This window comes from Vicugna pacos, chromosome 33 (genome assembly GCF_048564905.1).
Source record: "Vicugna pacos chromosome 33, VicPac4, whole genome shotgun sequence".
In the NCBI taxonomy this organism is placed as follows: domain Eukaryota; kingdom Metazoa; phylum Chordata; class Mammalia; order Artiodactyla; family Camelidae; genus Vicugna; species Vicugna pacos.
In genome coordinates, this window is record NC_133019.1 from 6,903,805 (window position 1) to 6,925,224 (window position 21,420).

Sequence of the window (21,420 nt, forward strand, 5' to 3'; positions counted from 1 at the left end):
AGATTGACAAATCAGTAGTACAGAAGAGAAAATTCTAAAATTAACCCACACATATATGGACAACTCATTTTTTTTAACACCTTTACTGAGATAGAATTTCATACCATAAAGTTCATATGACCATAATCTAATTTAAGAACATTTTCATCATCCCCCAAAGAAACCTTGTACTCATTAGCAATCACTCTACACTCACTCACCTAGCCCTAGGTAAACATTAATTTTTCTGTCTCTATAGATTTGCCTATCCTTCCTATCCTTGACATTTTATATAAATGGGATTATATAATATGTGGCCTTTTGTGACTGGCTTCTTTCACCTGGCATAATGTTTTCAAAGTCCATCCACCATTGTAGCATGTATTGGTACTTCATTCCTTTTTATTGCTGATATTCTACTGTATAGATATACCAAATTTTATTTATCCATCAGTTTTTGGACATTCAGGATGCTTCCACTTTCTAGCTGTTTTCAATTACTCTGCTATGAATATTTGCGTTAAGTTTGTGTAGGGATGTACATTTTCAGTTCTCTTGGGTATACACCAAGGACTAGAATTGCTGAGTCATATGGTAACTATGTTTAAGCTTTTGAGAAATTGCTAAACTGTTTTTCAAAGTGACTGTACCATTTTACATCACCCACCAACAATGCATGGGAATTCTAATTTTTCTACTTTCTCATCAACATTTATTATAATTTGTCTTTTTTATTATAGCCATTCTTATATATGTGAAGTGGTATCTCATTGTGGTTTTGATTTGCATTTTCCAATAACTAATGATGCTGAGCATCTTTTCAAGTGATTATTACCCATTTATATATTTTCCTAGGAGAAATGCCTATTTAAATCCCTTGTCCACTCTTTTAAACTGTAGTATACTCAGTTACAGTGTGTTAATTTCTGATGTATAGCACAGTATCCCAGTCATACATATATTCGTTTTTGTATTCTTTTTCACTATAGGTTACTACAAGATATTGAATATAGTTCCCTGGGCTATACAGAAGAAATCTGTTTTTTAATCTATTTTATATATAGTAGTTAATATTTGCAAATCTCGAACTCCCAGTTTATCCCTTCCCACCCATTTTCCCCAGGGAACCATACAATTGTTTACCTATGTCTGAGTCTGTTTCTGTTTTGTAAATAAGTTCATTACTGTCTTCTTTTTTTCTTTCTTTTTTCTTTTTTTAAGATTACACATATGCGTGATATATGGTATTTCTTTTTCTCTTTCTGGCTTACTTCACTTAGAATGATGATCTCAAGATCCATCCATATTGCTGCAAATGGCATTATTTTATTTATTTTTTTATCTTCTTTATCCAGTCCTCTGTTGATGGACATTTAGGCTGTTCCCATATCTTGGCTATTGTATATAGTGCTGCTATGAACATTGGGGTGCATGTATCTTTTTTAATTAGAGTCTTCTCTGGATATACGCCCAGGAGTGAGATTGCTGGATCATATGGTCTATTTTTAATTTTTTGAGGAATCTCCAAACTGTTTGCCATAATGGCTGCACCAAACTATATTCCCACCAACAGTATTTTTGTTGGGTTCCCTTTTCCACACCCTCTCCAGCATTTATCTCTGTCCACTTTTTAATTGGGCTATCTTTTTAGTATTGAGTTGTAAGAGTTATTTTATATACTCTGAACACAAATATCTCATCAGATATGATTTGCAAACACTTTCTCCCATTTTGTAGTTGTTTTTCACTTTCTTGGTGGTTTTTAATTTTGATTCGTCCAACTTACCAAGTTTCTCTTTTATTGTTTGTTGGACAACTGATTTTTGACAAATGCACGAAAGCAAGGAAGTGGGGGAAAAATAACCTTTCAGCAAATGGAACCATATACAAAAAAAGACAAGCTTCACACCAAATGTCAAAATTAACTCAAACTGGACTACAGACATAAATGTAAAACCTAAAATGATAACCTTTCTAGAAGAAAACAAAAAAGACAATTTTTGTAACCTCGAGTCAGGCAATAATTTCTTAAATATGACACCAAAAGTACAATCTATAAAGGAACAAACTGAAAGACAGGTATTCATCAAAATTTAAAACTTCTGCTCTTTAAAAGATAATGTTAAGATGAAAGGGCAAGCCACAAACTGGGAGAAAAATCTTTGCAAAGCATCTATCTGGTAAAGGACATGTATCTGGATTATATTCAAGAACTCTCAAAACTCAACAACAAGACAACAACTCAATTTAAAAATTTGGGTTTGAACAGACATTTCTCAAAAAATTATATTCAGATAGCAAAAACACTTGAAAAGATGCTCAACATCTTTAGTCATTCAGGAAATGTAAATTAAAACCACAATGAGAAACCACTACGCATCTATTCAAATGGATAAATTGAAAAAGACTGGCCATACCAAGTGTTGGCGATGATATAAGGAAACTTGAACTCTCTTACACTTCTGGTGATAATATAAATATGGTAAAACCACTCTGGAAAACAGTTTGATAGTTTCTTTAAAAAACTGAACTATATACCTACCATGATGATCCATTCTACTTTCAGGTATTTACCCAAGAGAAAAGGTAACATATGTTACTAAATGTTCACTGCAGCTTTACTTATAATAGCCAAAAACTTCAATAAAAAATGTTAAGAAAAAATAATGGCCCAAAACTGTAAACAACCCAATTGTCCATTACCTATGAATGAATAAACAAATTGTGCTATATCCATACAATGAAATACTATTCAGTAACAAAAAGGAGTGAACTCTTGACACTACCACAAGGACAAATCTCAAAATAACTATTCTGAATAAAAGGAGCTGGGCACAAGAGTACATGTTGTATGATTCCATAAAATGCAAATTAATCTATAGTGACAGAAAGACAACCAGTTACCCGAGGAAGAGGTGGAAGTGGGGCAGGAAAGAGAGGGTACCAATGGCATGAGGAAACGTTTGAGAATGATAGATATGTTCACTATCTTGACTATGATAGTTGTTTTATGGAAGTGTGTGTGTGTGTGTGAAAACATCAAAGTTCATACTTTCAATATATGTAGTTTATTGAACATCAATTATACTTATTAAAAAAAAACCCACCTACAAGCAGAGAGGAAATGAGTAGCTCCTTGAGAAAATTATAAGAAAACCTAATTAAAGAGCTTTGTTAAGAAATATAATTAATTTAAGACTAGAACTTATAAATATATATTGATAATGTCAGTTGCTAAAAATTACTCTGGAACAAATGAGCTATTGTTTTTTGAGCAGCAGTATGAGGTCAATTCATACTCATACCTCTTCAATAAAGCATGGACTGCTGAAAATTCTGGGCTTTTATCCATTTGTATCGGGCTATTTACTCCAGGGTAATTATGGGCTTCCTTTTGGTTAGATTAACGAAAGTATATATTAAAAACCAGGAAGCTGTCCTACAAAGGCTGAAATATCAGGCACTGGAAAAGTACAAGAAACCTGCATTGTATGTGGAACTAAGTCCATCCAGATTCTGATAGCTAATCCCTGGCCACTTCTAGCAGAGTGACAAGGCTACTTTAAACAAGGATTTTCTTATAACTGTTCTCTTATACCCACACTTGCTGTTCTTTCTTGAGCTGAAACTGTAAATCTAAATTTAGTATTCCTCAAAGAGTATAGAACATATAAATATAGCTTTTATGGAATGATTCAGACTCAGATGCAATATAAAGTTGTAATAGAGTAGAGGTAAGAAATCTCATTTTAGCTATTTGGGCAGAGAGATATGTTTTTATAACCAGCAAGGATCAAGATTTAAAGGCATATAAGGCCGTGTACTAGCAATGTGAGAAAGGTAATGTGGGAAAAAGCTACAACAGACACATTCATCCACAACTGACTTTAAAATATATGTCGCCTTGCTCTCTTACAATATAATGCATGAAATAAGCAAGAGAATGAAAGGAAAAGATTAAGAGAGTACACACGTTAAAGGATGAATCTAAGATCACAGGTGCTCTTGGCTAGGGATTTACATATAGAGAGAGATCTTATTCCAAAGAGAGTCACTAAAGAAAAGAAAATGTTTTGAGGACATTCATATTTGACTAGTTGAACAGCTCCTTAGCTTGTGAAAAGGCAAATGTGAAGATTTTTCTACAGATAAGAAATTAGACTGAGGTTTTCAATAGTGAGATTTAAATAGAACCAAGTGCATGACACTAGAACAGCTTAGTTACTGGTCTAATTCTTTATACCAATTGTTCTCTAGACCAGTAAACTAAGAGCTAAGGAAAAGCATACCAACATTGCTTCTCAAATGTCAACGTCTTGGTAACCGGACAATTACCAAAAATGATGGAATCAGCCCCTCTCCCTCTCCCCCTAGCTACTCCTCTCCTCACAAACATCTTAAGAGACTTGTCTAGATTTTCCTGGTCTCCTCTCCCACTCCAATATGGTTTTAAGACCTATCAATCACTCCACCAAAACAACTCTAAGATCAATGGTAGCCTACAGGTCATTTAATCCACCCAGCATATACCTTCTCGACAGGAGCAACACTGTACCCAAGGCAGCAAAAATTGATTTGAGGGAGCAAAATATCTTACATATTAAAATAGTTTGTGGCCCTCCAAAAAGTCATAGTACATAAGCAGAACTACAAGACATCTAGGCATTCTCCACTTCTTACTCTATGCCTTCTCCCCACGTGACTTTCTGTACACCCTCTGCTTCAGTTACCACCCTCTACTCTGTAAGTTATTAACCTACAGCTCCAGCATAGACCATGCCCCTGAGATTCAAACCTACTTAACTGCCTGCCAATTTGACATTCCACTTGAGTGTCTCAAAGGTATTTTTCTGGGAAGAGAATCCACAGTTTTGCTCAGATTCTCAAGTTAAGAACTGCCATACAGTAATTTCAGAAGGGATCATAAAAATAAAAAATGACAAAGCCAACTAAAAAAGTTGATAGAAACAATTATTCTATAAACAAGCTTATTCTTCTCTGATGTCTTTAAAGCCTCTTGCGTAAATATACCTTTTAGTTGATACACAATAGAAACTAAACTAGGTTGGAAATCAACATGGCAACGTATCAGTTTTTCCCAGAGCACTGACGTGAATACAATTATAGTGGTTCTCTGGTTATGTGAGAAGGTATTCTGAAACCAGTGTCAGACTTTCAGTAAAAGAAAGTAAGAATTTAAAACACTGCAAATTGATTTGTAAACTTGCTACACTGGGTGTTTGCACAACTAGATGTCAATATTTACATTTTGAATAGAACAAAAATAAGCTGATATCACAGGCAAACTGCATTAAAAATATATTCTTACAGTTACAACTCAAAAACTCTTATTAGTCAGTCATCTTCCATATAAGGCCACACCACTAATCCTTTACAAAGTTAAATTAGAGATCTAAACCTAGGACCAAAAACAAGGGCTTTTTCACTCCATAGGATTCTTCTTGAGCAATCACAGACATATATCAAAACCACTACTTTCAAATAAAAGGAATTCTGCATCTAAGAATAAGAAACGGATTTATTTCAGAGGTTAAAGAGGTGCTCTGTTAGAAAAATAACTTCTCAAGGAGGTAAAAGAAATCATCCTCTTTGGCACAACAGGATTAAGGTCTAATCTAGCATAGACTAAATCTCTGCCTGTTGATCCTGTTTTTCTGTTCAACCTTCATCTTTCTTTTTCTTGATTCTGATATTATTCCTCCTAAGTGATTTCTGAAATCATTACTAAAAATAACTTAATATTTCCTACTGGACTAATACTTCCTAATATTCCCTTCGACCCTCTACTTGGATTTCCTTTAAGCACTTCAAACCCAATGTGCCCCAAACTAAATTTAGTCTCTCCACCTCTACCTCCTTCTTGGCAAATCTGTTTTATAGTCCCCATTTACCTGGTGGCCTAAGTCATAAACCTGGGACTTATCCTTGAATTCTCCTCTGACAAAATCTTACCAATTCTATCTCTACTCTGATGCTCTTAAAACTGCCTCCTCCTCACTGCCTCCCTAGTCCCATTGCTTAAAAATATATCTCCCCATATTCTTAACCACCTGCGATACTGTCTTATAATACTTAATGTATGGTATTATACTTACCTACTCATTTATCTGCTGCCTCCTCATAGTCACTGGAATTTATCTATTAAGATCCTTGAAGGGTGGGATCGTGTCTTCCATTTTTTGCACCCTCTAAGTCTAGCCTCATGTCTACCAATTAACAGATGCTCAATAGCCGCCAAATGAATGAATGAAAATATGCCATTTGATTTTTGTAACAACTGGGTGAAGTAAAGCATATAATCCCCAAGCAAAGAAGGCATACATGAGTTAGTTTCTTCAACAAGGAAAAAGCAAAAAATAATTTCTAATTTGCAAACTATCAACGGCAACAGATTCAATGTTCTGATACCATCTGTAAGACAGAGACCTGCCTATTATTCTCTGGGGTCAAGGGTATAAATCCAACAAGAAAAAGATTATCCAGTGAGAAAATGGCAATAAAACAAAAGCCGTAAGCAGAAAAACTTTCAAAGAAGGTCAGCAGTATAGCTAAGAAGAATTCCCCACTGACTATGCCATGTGGTAGGCATGTCATGAGAAGATTTAGAGCAGACATAAAATACCCACAGCAGGGATGTTTGGCTTCAGTTAAATGAACTGAACTAAATTTCCATTCTGTCTTTTGCCTGATTGAGTCTGTAAAATGCTTATATATGGGCACTACAGAAATGAGATTTTTTGATGTAGATCAGATCATAATTATAGCTAAATGACTAGGTTATAGTAAGACAAATCTGGTCTAGATACATGAATGAACTTCCTGAGAGCCAATGACCTTAGATTCTGAAACTGTTATCCACGGAAATTATATAATTACAATCTTAAGGAATATTAAGAACAGAAAAGATCCTTGAAATATTTAAACAGAATCCTGCCTAAAGGCTACCCTAGACAACTTCATGAGGATTTTTTCCAAGCCTCTTCTACTCCAGTCCAAAACATATATACACACACACTTTTTATTTGCAGCAGTTTTTGTCAAATTGCTTTTAGGACTACAGTATTATAACACATCTCAAAGGGGAAAACTGTGAAAATAAAAATATACCAAGGGAACTATTTAACACTTCACAGGAAAACCACTTTCACCAGTGGATTGCCACACAAAAATGTCGAAAGTCTTTGTACTCTTTCTGGCAAAACAAACAGGATATTCAGCAGCGAGGGGCCCCTTACAATACAGATATCGCTTAGGCTCCCAAAGTCAAATATACTAATGATTAAAAAAATAAAACAAAACACTGACACGCAGAAAGAATAGAAAAAATTATTTACTTTCACCGAGACAATTCTTAAACATCTTGAAATGTTTAATTTAGTCATTTTTTTCACCACCATTGTTTTGGCAAAGAAAAATTGTTTCCAATGGGTCCATGGCTCGGGAGAAATTCAGGGGTGTTTAAGAAGCTGCCCTGGGGAAGGAGGCAGAGGCTGGGCAGAAGCCCTGAGGACAGGGGCCGGCAGCAGTACCCGTCAAAGTCCACTGGATCTTTTTATTTCACTTGGAACTTTTACATTTATGTTCATGAGAGAAATTAGTCTGTAAATGTTGCTTTTTTATAATGTCCTTGTCAGGCTGGTATCAAGGTTATGTCGGCCTCTAGAATTCTTTGGGAAGTATTTCCTGTTTTTCATTCTCTAGAATAGTTTATGTAAAACTTGCTGTTACTTTTCCCCTTAAATATTTAGGGTTCCCCTAATGAAGACCTCTGAGCCTGGACCTGTGCCTAAATTTTTCTTTTTTGCAAGATTTTTAATAAGTGATTTAATTCTTTTAAGTAACATGGGATTACTCAGATTTCTATTTCTTTCTGCATCTACCTTCAGTTTCTTATTTTTAAAGAAGTTTATTTAGTTCATCAAAATGATCAAATTTTTTAGTGTAAAGTTGTTCATAATGTTTTCTTACTAATATTTACTGTTTCTAGGCTCTGTAGTAATGGCTCCTTTTTCATTCCTAATATTGGTAAATGGTGTCTTCTCTTTTCTTTTTACTGATTAATAAAAGTGATATGTCCCTGACAAAACTAAGTTTTCAAAGAAACAGTTTTTGGCTTTGTTGATTTTCTCCATGGTACATTTGTTTTTTATTTCATTGTAATTAATTAAAATAATTGCAGTTAAGGCTCTGACATTCCCTCTAAGCACTGCTTTAGCTGCATATGGTAAGTTTTCATGTTTTATCTTCATTCTTCTTTTCTTCAAACTATTTCCTAATTTCTACTGTAATTTTATCTTTGACCCAGAATTCTTTAAAAATGTACTGCTTATGAATTTCTAGCTTAATATCACTATCATCAGAGAACATACTCTGGAAAATAACCCAGGATATGATAAACTATGGTAAATGTGCCATGGACACTTGAAAATACATTCTGTCACTGTTCAGTGTTTTTATGAATTATTTTCAGTTTTCTTGAGGAAATATCTAGCAGTAAAATGACCGGGTCATAGGGTAGGCATATATTTAACTACATAAAAATACTAAACAGTTTTCTAAAGTAGTTGTGCTCTTTCTACTTCCACTACCAATTTATGAGTTACAGTTAATCTACATCCTTGCACTATCTGGTGCTGTTAAGTCATTTTGTTTTAAAGTTATTGTAGTAAGTATAAAGTGGTATCTCATTGTATACAGAGCTATTTTAAGATTTTTTTTTTAATTTTAGACTTTCTATTTTATTCTATTTTAAAGATTCCAGTTCTCTAGTGAAATTATCCATATTTTCTCCATCTTTTCCTCTGTTTACTTGAAAGTATTAATCAATTGTTTTAAAGTCTGTCTGATAACACTAAAATATCTGTGTCATCTGTGAGTCTGCCTCTGTTGCCTCTTCATTCTCTTAGCTTTTGGTTATTTGGTCCTATCTCTTGGCACGCCTAAAAAACTTTGATTAAATGATGAATATTGTTTTAAAAATATTTAGAGGCTCCAAATGATGTATTCTATGACCAGAAAGAGTTCACCCTTTTCTCTGCTAGGCAGAGAGTACAGAATTTATCACCTTAATCCAATCTAGTCAAGGCACTTGGCAGAATCAAGGCTGCTCTGCAATTTGGGTAAGGATTATTCGACAGTTGGTTATACCATCCTCTTAGTGTATAACTCGCCACAGCTTTCATTTGCAATTTATACTTTCACTTTTTTGTCTGATATAAGGGCAGGCACTTCTGCTGTCTTTTCTTGAGCATTTGCATGCAATATCTTTTTCTATCCCTTCACTTCCAGGCTTTGTGTGTCCTTAAAGCTAAAGTGAGTCTCTTTTAGGCATCATTTCCCTTTTAAGACAGTCTGGTATTGGCAAAAGAAAAGAAAAATAGGTCAATGGCACAGAACAGAGAAACAGACCAGAAACAGACCCTAATAAATATAGTTAACTGATCTTGACAAAGAAGTGTAGGCAATACAATGAAGTAAAGATAGTCTTTTCAGCAAATGGTGCAGGAAAAATTTGAGTATCTGTATGCAAAAGAAATGAACTCAGACACAGATCTCTTACACCCCTTACAAAAATTAACTCAAAATTGATCATAAAGCTAAATGTAGAACACAAAACTATAAAATTCCTAGAAGATAACATAAAAGAAAATCTAGGTGACTTTGAGTATGACAGTGACTTATTAGATAAAACACCAAAGGCATGATCCATGAAAAAAAGAATTATAAGCTTGACTTCCATAAAATTAAAAACTTCTCTTCTCCAAAAGACAATGTCAAGAGAATGAGAATTTAAGCCACAGACTGGGAGGAATTATTTGCAAAAGACACATCTGATAAAATACTTTTACGTAAAATATACAAAGAACTCTTAAAACTTAAGAATAAGAAGACAAAGAGCCCAATTAAAAACGGGCCAAAGACCTGAACAGAGGCTTCACCAAAGAAGATATACAAATGGCTAGTAAGGATAGGAAAAGATGCTCCACACTATGTCATCAGAGAAATGCAATTTAAAACAAGGAAATACTACTACATACCTATTGGAGTGGCAAAAATCCAAAACCCTGACAGTATCAAATGCTGGCAAAAATGTGGAGCAACAGGAACCCTCATTCATTGCTGATGAATTGAAAAATGGCGCAGCCACTTTGGAAGAAAGTTTGGTGGTTTCTTAGAAAAGTGAACAGACTCTTACCATACAATCCAGTGGCATACTCCTTTGTATTCACCCAAAGGAGTGGAAAATTTATGTCCACACAAAACCTGCAAATGGATACCTACAGCAGCTTTATTTATAACTGCCAAATCTTGGAAGAAACTAAGATATCCTTCAGTAGGTGAATGGATAAATAAACTGGTATATCCAGACAATAGAGTTTTATTCAGCACTAAAAGGAAATAAGCTATCAAGCCATGAAAAGGAACTGGAGGAATGTTAAATGCATATTCCTAAGGGAAAAAAGCCAATCTGAAAAGGCTACATACTGTATGATTCCAATCACATGTCATTCTGGAAACAGCAAAACAATGGAGATAGTAACAAGATCAGTGGTTTCCACAGTTTGGGGAAGGGAGGGAGGAACATACAAAGCATGAAGCATTTTTAGGGCAATAAACTATTCTGTGTGATACTATATAACGTGGATATATGTCATTATACATTTGTCAATACCTGTAATAATGTATAACACTGAGTGAATTCTAATGTAAAATATGGATTATGATATGTCAATATAGGTTTATCAGTTGTAACAAATGCACCACTGTGGTACAGGATGTTGACAGTGCAGGAAGCAGGAGTATAGGGTAAATGGGAACTTTCCGTGTTTTCTATTTAATTTTGCTATGAACCTACATTCCAAAAAATAAAGTCTATTAAAAAAAAAACATAGCTCTTAACCATCTTTTAATACTACTTCCCAGATCAAAAATAGTTGTTTTCATTATGGATCAGAAGGTAAAACCAGGAGGTGAGGAGTATAGCTCACTAGTAGAGCACATGCTTAGCATGCACGAGGTCCTGGGCTCAAGACCTCAGTGCCTCCGTTAAGGGGAAAAAAAAGAAGGTAAAATCACTGCCTGATTATTGCTAAAACTTAGCTCCTAAAATCATCTTAACTGGTAACTTAAGGCTCACAATGAGAATCAAAGAACTTACTTTTCAATTTTCTTCCTCTGTTCTTTTTGCCTGTGTTGTTCTTTCACTTGTTCTCTTTCAATATCCATGAAAAGTCGTCTATATCTCAGGTACTGCTTTTGACGCTAAAGGAAAGTTAAAATTGTTAAGATTCTGCTCTCAGAGGACCTTCCAAGAAAGGAAAACTACCCTCATGCCACAGACACGAAAACTATATGATACAAAAGTCACATGGAATTAAGTTCTTAATTCCCTTCTATTTATGGTGACGCGGTATAATGTGACACACAGCAAGAGCTTGTTATTTCCAAACATAATAGCTATTAGATGTTACAGACAAATCAGAGAAAGAAGTACTAATTCAGTCTGCACTTAGTTCATTGTCAACAGCACCTGTGGAAATGATGATATTTAATATGATAAGATACATACTATATTTACTCTGTGTTTGCTAAATAGTACCATAGAAGCAGAGCCAAAGAAAGAATATGAGAGATATTTTATAACAAAATAGTCACTTTAACTTTTCAAAATTAAAACCACAAAAGCATACTCTAAACCTAGCCTAATACGATGGGGAGGAGGGAGGAAGGACTGAGGAGTATTAGAGCATTCTACTTTTAAAGGGAACAAGTATAATAAAAGTGTGTAACCTGTTCATACTTATGAATTTATATATTCTCTTCTAAGGACACAAGCTACCTAAAGGGCAGTAGTATATTCATAGACATATTTTTGTCCTCTGAATAAATAGCTTGTGTGTTTTCGGTAAAAGTTATTAAAAGTCCAATAGTAGTTCTCAATATGGAGGATACATCACAATCATCAGCAGTATTTTTTAAAAGCACCTACGTCTCAAACCTACCTTTTCAGATACTGATTCACTATATCTGGTTTGGGCCCAGGCATCTGTATTTTGAAAAAAGTTTCACATCTGATTTTGATGCATGGCTAGTGTTAAAAACTGTTCATTTAAACTAACTTTAGATTGAAAAGAAAAAAAAGGAAGTCATAAATTAAAAGTCTTCCTTTGCGGGGGAGGGTATAGCTCAGTAGAAGAGTGCGTGCTTAGCATGCATGAGGTTCTGGGTATAATAAATAAATAAATAAACCTTGATTAGCTCCCCTCACCTCTGGAAAAACAAACAAAAAAACCTCTTCTTTTAAATAAGCTATTTTGGCAAATATACACGAGCCAGAGAAACTCACTAGGATCAGATCTCTGATTTCACATCAATGTACCCTAAATCCTAGAAGCTTGGAAAAGAAGTTCAACATATTATCTTCTTTGCCTTTATCTATGGAATTTGTAGTACTAGCTCTTAATGTATTAGGACATAACAGATTGTTTCCAATTTCACATATACTATTATAGTAGAAATACTCATGTCCAAAAGCAATGATCACTACTTACCTCTTTCTTGTCTTCTTCTTGGTTTACTCCAGACTGAAATGCCAGTGGAGTTTGGTATTCAGTATTCAATCCTGATTGATATTCATCACCAACCTATTAGAAAACACAGTCACACAAAGTGATAAAACTGCCAAAAGTTAGCCCTATGCATGCTTTTGATAATTTCATCTATTGATTCTTTTTTCCTGCAATCTTGAGCTCAACTGGATAAAAAAACAAACATAAAAGAATAAAATTTTTTAAAAGAATAAAAGAAAGAAATTAACCAAGTGAAAAAACAATAACCCCCTAAAAAGATTCAGGTCAAAAACAGGATGAACTAATAAGAAATCAAAATGTTCAGAATGAAAGTTCTTCTGAAGTGGCCACTTGAAATCACTCTATCATGAATGTGTGCTTGGGACTGAATCCAGGATATAAAGCTAGATCCCTTAATATCTCAAATCTACAATCATTTTCAATTTATAGATATTCTTAATGGGTATGAGTTCAGAATAAAAGTTTGAAAATATTATAGCAATCAACTGACATGGCAGCAAGGAAACTCAAGCTTATTTCCCCCAAAATTAATAGAAAAGCCTGTCGACACAGTATATATTTAGTTGGACATTATATAGCTCAAATTATGATCTCTAACTTATTGAAATAAAAGTTTAAAATTACTTTAGTCTTTATAGCTTAAAAGTAATTTATTTTTCAGCAAATTTGCAAGATAGAAGATCAGTATACAAAAATAAATTGTATTTTTATTCACTTGCAATGAACAATCTGAAAATGAAATTAAGAGAAAAATCCATTTAAAATACCATCAAAAAATACTTAAGAATAAATTTAACAAAGGAAGTGTAAATTGTATACTCTGAAAACTTCAAAACATTTTTCAAAGAAATAAAAGATCTAAATGAATAAAAATACATCTTTTGTTCATGGATCAGAAGCCTTAATATTGTTAAAATGGCAGTACTCTCCAAATTGATCAACAGATACAATGCAACCTGCATTAAAATTTCAGTTGATTTCTTAGTAGAAGTTGATATGGTAATCCTTAAATTCATACAAAAATGCAAGGGACCCAGAATAGCTGAGATGATCTTGAAACAGAAGAACAAAGTTGGAGAACTCACTCTTCCCAATTTCAAAACTCATTACAAAGCTACAATAATCAACACTGGGGGACACTGGCATAAGGACGGACTTACAGATCAGTGGAATCGAACTGATAGTTCAGAAATAAACCGTTATATTTACAATCAACTGATTTTTGACAAGAGTGACAAGAGAATTCAGTGGATTAGATGAGTCTTTCCAATAAATAATGTTAGGACAACTGGATATCCACATGCAAAAAAGAATGAAGTTGGCACCCTACCTAACATCATATTTGAAAACTAATGCAAAGTAGATCATAGACCTAAATGCAAGAGATAAAATTCTTAGAGAAACACACAGGAGTAAATCTTCACGACCTTGGATCAGGCAATGGTTTCTTAGCTATGACACTAAAAGCACAAGCTATGAAAAAATAAGTAACTTGGACTTCTTCAAACTTAAAAATTTCTGTGCTGCAAAGGAAACCATCGAGAAAGTGAAAAGACCACCCACAGGATAGGAGAAAACATCTGCAAATCACAAAGCCAATAGGAATCCTGTATGTAGACTATATTAAGGACTCACATGACTCAATAATCAAAAGACAATCCAATCACACGTTGGGCAGAGGATTTAGTAGTTTTCCAAAGAAGATATACATGTGGCCAATAAGCACATGAAAAGATGATCATTAATCATCAAGAAAATATAAACCAAATACAGAATGAGATACCACTTCACACCCATTAAGAGAGCTATAATTAAAAAGCCAGACAGTAACAAGTGTTGATGAGGGTGTGGAGAAACTGCAACCCTCGTAATACTGCTGGTAAGAATGAAAAATAGTGCAGCCACTTTGGAAACCAGTTTGGTAGTTCCTCAAAAGATTAAGCATATGGTTATATGTTTAAGCAATTTCCCTCCTAGGTATATACCCAAAAGAAATGGAAACATATATCACAGAAAAACTTGTAAACCAATGTTCATAAACAGCATTATTCATGGCAGTCAAGAAGTGAAAACAATCCAGATGTCCATCAACTGACGAATGAACAAATAAAATGTGCTATATGCATACAATGAACTATTATCCAATGAATAGGAATGAAGCACTGCTACATGATACAAGGTTAATAAACTTCGAAAACATTATGCTAAGCGAAAGAAGCCAGTGACAAAAGGCCATATATTCCATGAGCCTATTTATATTAAATGTCCAGAATAGGCAAATCTATAGACAGAAAGTAGACTAGTGGTTGCCTAGGGCTGGGAGGGGGAGATAAGGGGGAAAAAGAAGTGAGTGGCTGCTAACGGGTGTAGAACCTTTGCGGGTGATGGAGATCTAGTTCTGGCCGTTGGGTGGAAGATCCTCCTGACCCTTCCCTCTTGGAAACCAGTTATTTCTTCCCTTCTCACACCATAAAAGATAACAGCCACCAGAAATACATCTTTTATAAAGGACCATACATAGAAAATAAAATTTTTCAAATAGGCAATAATTGCTCCTGACAATGCCCTAGGCTTCAGAGAGAGCCCTAAAGTAATCTTAGGTCAGGATAGGTTTTACACACTATGAAATAAAACAAGAATCTTATTTTTGCTCACCCTTACTGTTCCCAGCTCAGCAGGTACCAATAAAACTATCTAAATTCTACTGCTCATCCTCTATGGTCTGCTCTACCTGTCTTCTGATGGAAGCCTCTCTCTGGTGCTGGGGTGGACGATGCTGATGGCCATCCAGCAGCAAATCATCTTGCCACTGTTCAGCTCTTCCAAAAGACAGCTGCTGTTTGGAATATAAGCTCTAAAAGAAACAAAAGCATTCACCAAATTGTGTGAGCCATGACATAATGGTAGTAAAAATACCTTAGGCTGCAGGGATACCCCTGACATAATCTAAACAAGTCAGAACAGTCTGGTGCTTTACAGCATAAAAGCAGACATTATACTTCGTGCCACTACTGTGGATCTTAACTGTATCTGCAAAGCAACCCTGAGTTTCTCTCTCTGCAAAACAAGGATAATAATAGTATCTATATCCCGGGTTATTGTGAAAGTTAAATAAGAAAATGGAAAGGTAAATAATACAAAGTTCTAGAACCATTTTGGCTACGGTAAATGCTTAATGAACTTAAGCCATTATTCATAATAATATTAATATAGTTGGTAGTAAAAGATAACACTATTATCATTGTTGGGGTTAAAAGCGTAGCTCTGGCAAGTCCGTATCAAACTCTAGTGAACTGACTTTCACTGCTTACTCTTTACTATACTCTGCTCTACCTGCTCTCTGGCAGAGCCTGGATTCTGGATTTCATGTAAAACATATTCATGGTGCTCCAGAAATAACTCCTTTCTCCACTTCTCATCTGTCATATTAGGTGAGGCCTGCCCATAGTTCCTGTGCTAAAAGACAACATGAACAGTGAAAACCACAATTGTCCAAGCAGTAGCATCATGCCAGGGCAACAGTAAAAGCTCCAGTGAAGAGGCCTGAAGAAGTTTCAACAGGGCAGAATGGTCACGGAACTAAAGGACATTATATCTTTGCCCGTTGTTACTGACCTTAACACTAAACCGCTGAAGCAGTTACTACATTGCCCTGTCAATCTCGAACAAAAACCTAAGCAATTTAGTCTCTGTTACTTACTCCTTACTGTATTTTACTTTACTTACTGTCTGGGAGAGGGTAGGTCTTGAACACTGGGTGAAACATATCGATGGCACTCCAGAAGCAATTCCTTTTTCAATCTCCCATTTCTCAAAAGATGAGGGTTGTTTGCTATACTTGTTCTAAAGGAACAACAAAATACAAAACTAATTGTCTAAACAGAAATGATAGGTTAGTGACAATATTGTGGACTTCGGTGACAACCCCAAAATAATGATATTAGGCGGGGATAACAGGGGTGTGCATGTGTGTTTTAATATAAAAATTTCTAAATATGCATCAAAGTGGGAAAAAACAGTATAATGAATCCCAGGATATAACATCTTGTTTTTCCACCTATCTCTTTTCCCACCTTTTTACCTGGAGTATTTTAAAGCAAATCCCAGATTATTCTGACTTTTTTTCCCCATGGGGCAATTTTTTATTCAACAACACATTTGGAAGAAGATAAGACAACAGGCAATATTTTTATGATGTTACTGGCATTTTCTCAGGTAAAGCAAGGAAACAAACTTGGGCCATTTCCCCAAGTACTCCTACTCAATGTCCCCAATAACTCCAACACAAACACCAGAAGTAGTGAAGTTCAAGAAGTTTTGAGGTGGCAAACAGCTCTTGCCCTTCATCACAACTGGTTTGCAAACTGGATGTCTGGTTTTGGTGTACTGCTTCAGTTGGCCAAGAGTAGAATTCCTTCAGTATTTATAAGACTAAATGTCTAAGGTCAAATTTGCTGAAGGATTTGAGTTTAAGAAAAATGATTTACTGTTAACCAATCAATGTTATATAAAACCTATCTCTTATTTAGTCCAAATGACAGAGGTATGTTTTCTCACTGGACCCTTTAGATCTGGCCCATTCTGAAATAACTGAAGATATCATATTCTTAGCCTAGCTCTAGAAGCTTTAACTCTGTGTAACCTACATACAAGCTAGCTTGACAAGCTCCAACCCAAATCTTAGGTAATTTCATCTCTCCCACTGTATTCTGCTCTACCTGCCCTCCAGGGAAGGCTTTGTCCTGCATTTTAGCTTTAACGTACTGATGATACTCCAGAGCCAATTCATCCCTCTCCTCTCATAAAAGATGACAGTAGCTTCAGAAACATGCTCAAAAGGAATCACAAAAACAAAACAAATCATCTAATCAAGGCTAATCTTAATACTGTAGGCTTCAGTGAGAACTCCAGGGAAATGCTACCAAGTGAGGATATTCTGATACATTCTGATTTGAATGAGGATGTTGTAACTTTAGCTCAACTCTATAGATCTTAATTTTTAATCCTAAACCATGTACAGACTAGTCTGATAAAGCCTCCAAGTTTTAAGTATTTGGGATCTGCTAATTCTTCTTATGTTGTTCATGTAAGAGTGGTGTGCTTGTGGTAATAACGTGAGCTTCAGCAAAAGTTGTAGCATAATCTTAGTAAATTAAAATAGTCTGATTTCACAATAACAATATAAATGTGATTTATCAGTCTTCTGAACGACAGAACTGATTTGACTGATACAGTTCCATAAACAAGGGTCCAGTTGTTGAAAATATATAAAATCCAGTTACTTTATCTCTTTGTATCTCTTTTTGATTCTGCTCTACCTCATCTCTAATGAAGGCCTGATCCTGAAGTTTAGGAGGCAGACTCTGATAACCTGCCAGAGAAGGGTGTCTCTTTTTCTCACTTGTCATATCAAAACACGACTCCTTGAAGTGCACCTTCTAAAAGAGAAAAAACACAAACTGTTAATTGTCCAGTGGGAGTAACACGAAAACAATAATATTCTAGGCTTCATTGGGAGCCTTACAGTCATTTTTTAAATTCCAGATAATGTGAAACATTATGGAATAATACTTTTTGTCAGTTCTGAAGTCTAGCTGAGAACAATCTTTGAAAGTTCCAAACTAAGCTCTAAATAATTCAGTTCCCAATGGTCTCGCTCCTTTTTCTGCTCTACCTTGCCCCTGGTGAAGGCCTCATCTTGATGCCTGTGTAGATCCTGATGGACATCCAGAGGAAACGCCTCACTCCCATTCCTACCTGTCAAAATTGATGTTGGTTGCTTTAAATTTGCTTTCTAAGAAAGAAAAAAATACAAAATTATCAGTTGTTCAGTTAAGAAAGACAGGTTAATCAATAATACTTCAGGCTGCAGTGAGAATTTAGGAAATAACTGAGGTGAGAGTGTAACTAAACATATTATGGAATAAAACAAAACACTATACGCTATTCCATACAAGCCCAGCCACAACCCTAGTAATTTACTTCCTGTTGATCCCTTTCTTCTTCCTTTTGGTCTAACTGGTCTCTGGTGGAGGGCTGGCCTTGGAATCTGGGTAAAAGTTACTGCTGGACACTTGTGGGCCACTCTTTTCTCCATCTTTCTGCTGTCAAAGCAGATGATGGTTGCAAGAAATGCTTTTTCTAATGAAGATTTTTTTAAACAAGTAAATTGTCCAGACAGGGGTAATATGCTGCTAATAATACTTTAACACTTAATAAGAACCCTGGACATCTGAGAAATCAATCAGGAAACGATTTTTTTCCAACCATAGATCTCCAAATCAGCTGCAATATAGTCCTTGTAAATCCCACTACAAGCATTAAGGAACTTATTTCTTTTTGTTATATCTCTCTCCACTCTATTTTACCTCATCTCTGGGTAGAAAATTCTGGTCCTGACATCTGTTTTGGGTTGAATATTCTGGGTCTGTGGAGAGAACATGCTGGTCTTTGGGCAGAAAATCCTGGTCCTCACATTTGGGTAGAATATTCTGGTCTTCAGTTAGAAAATGATGGTCCTGATATGTGGGTAGAATATTCTGGTCTTTGGGGAAAACATGCTGGTCTCTGGGTAAAGCACATTGGTCTTTGGGTAGAAAATCCTGTTCTGGACATTCAAGTAGAATATTCTGGTCTTTGGGTGAAAAATCCTCATCTGTGTGTAGAAAAGCCTGGTTTTGGGGTAGAAAATCTTGGCCTTCCAAAACAATATTCCCCTCTTCTAGTTCAACACTCTGGGTTTTCAGCAGAACACTCCGAGTTCTTGTCTTAACAGCCTGGGCTTTGAGCTTAACTGCTTGGCCTTCCAGCTCCATATCCTGGGTACTGGGTCTTGGCTCAACACTCCAGGCTTCCAGTTCAACACTCTGGATGTCTATCAAATCACCCTGGGGTTGCAGCAGATCTCCTTGGGCTTCTGGAAGATAATCCTGGGCTTTTGGCAAAATATCCTGATGTAACTGCTCTACCTCCTTCTCTTCTGTCATAGCAGATAATGGATTTTTGAATTGTACTTTCTAAAAGTGAACATAAACGTCAAATATAGAAGGCCAGGTAGTAGCAGCAACACTCTAGGTTTTTTGCAAGATTCCTAAAATAATCTTAAAAGAATATGGTAGTCAAACAAATTACCAGAATAAAATGCAAAATTAGTCTTTGTTCAACCCAACAGAACCTAAATCTACAATCCGAAACCAGTACAAGAATGTCAGATCCCTAGTCCAAATCATAATTAGTTTAATTTCTATTACACTAATTACACTACTATTCTATTATACTATCTCACTCTGCTTTACCTGAACTCTGTTGAAAGTTATATCCTTGTCTTCAGAAAGGAGATCCTGCTGGTAACCCCAAGACAAATTCTCTTTCCCTTTCTTATCTATCATAATAGATGGAGATTCTTCAGAGTCAGATTCCTAAGGAACAGACAAACAAAAATAGGAAAGAAAAATCCAGATGTATCTCTAGAGGTAGAAACAATGTGATTGTAATATAATCCTAGGCCTCAGCACACTACTAATATAATTTCAGTAGGTCATTATAGTCAAATATAAAAACAGGACATCGCAAAAAAAGTACAAGACTGTACACTGAAAACTACAAAATGCTGTTGAAAGAAATCAAAGAAAGACTTCCCCTGCATGGTCATGGATCTCAGAAGACAGTATTGTTAAGATAGCAATTCTCATATTTACAGTCAGTTGATTTTCAACAAGGGTACCAAGACAATCCAATAAGAAAGAATAGTTTTTTTTCAATAAATGGTGTTGGGACAAGTGGATATCCACATGCAAAAGAATTTTAAGTTAGAACTCTTCCTCACACCATACACAAAAATTAACTCCAAATAGTTAGACCTAAACACAAGAGCTAAAATAATAAAATGTTTAGAAGCACATATAGGAGGAGTTTAACATTCATTAAACTACACCAAAACTTAAAATTTTGGGCTACAAATGATGGCACTAAGAAAGTAAAATGACAACCCACAGAATGGGAGAAAATATTTGCAAATCATGTACCTAATAAGGAACTTGAATCCAGAATATACAAACAATTCTTATAACTTGATAACAAGATGACAAATAACCCAATTAAAGAATGGACACTACCTTTGAACAGATATTCTCTCCATGAGAGATATATAAATGGGCAATAAGCACATGAAAAGATACTCAAGATCATTAGTCATCTGGAAAATATACATCAAAAGTACAGTGAGATACCACTTCACACCCACTAAGATGGCTATGATGAAAAAGATGGGCAAGAGCAGGTATTGAAGAGGATGTGGAGAAACTGGAGACCTCACATGCTGCTGATGGAAAATAGCTTGGTAGTACCTCAAAACATTAAACAGAGTTACCATATGACCTAGAAATTCCACTACTTGAGAAATGAATGTCTACACAAAAACATGTACACAACTGCTTATAGAACAATTATTCATAAAAGCCAAGGAGCAGAAACAACCCAATGTCCATCAACTAATGAATGGATATACCAAGTGTGTTATACTAACATACTGATACATTCTACAATGTGAACTTTGAATACATTATGCAAAGTGAAAGAAGTCAGTCACAGAAGATTCTATATTATATGATTCCATTTATATGAAATGCCCAGAATAAGTACATCTACAGAGACAGAAAGTAGATTAGTAGTTGCTTAGTACTTGGGGTAGGGACAAGGAGGGACTAGGGAGTGACAGTTAATGAGTATAGGGTTTCTTTTAAGGGTGAAGGAAATCTTCTAAATTAGATTGTGGTGATGGTTGCACAACCCTGTGAATATACTGAAAACCTCTGAATTGTATAATTTAAAT

The 21,420-nt window shown here is 35.2% G+C and overlaps 1 protein-coding gene across 2 annotated transcripts in view; it reads right to left on the minus strand.

Moving 5' to 3' along the window:
- CCDC15 (coiled-coil domain containing 15) overlaps positions 1-21,420 on the minus strand; it is a 48,816-nt gene that overhangs the window by 7,939 nt on the left and 19,457 nt on the right. For both annotated transcript variants that reach the window (XM_072953775.1, XM_072953774.1), the window contains exons 7-14: positions 19,886-20,008; positions 18,959-19,606; positions 18,265-18,384; positions 17,909-18,028; positions 16,317-16,433; positions 15,322-15,444; positions 12,552-12,644; positions 11,159-11,262 (exon numbers count right to left, since the gene is read on the minus strand). In XM_072953775.1, coding sequence (XP_072809876.1) covers positions 11,159-11,262; positions 12,552-12,644; positions 15,322-15,444; positions 16,317-16,433; positions 17,909-18,028; positions 18,265-18,384; positions 18,959-19,606; positions 19,886-20,008 — 1,448 coding nt within the window. The remainder of the gene's footprint in view (positions 1-11,158; positions 11,263-12,551; positions 12,645-15,321; positions 15,445-16,316; positions 16,434-17,908; positions 18,029-18,264; positions 18,385-18,958; positions 19,607-19,885; positions 20,009-21,420) is intronic.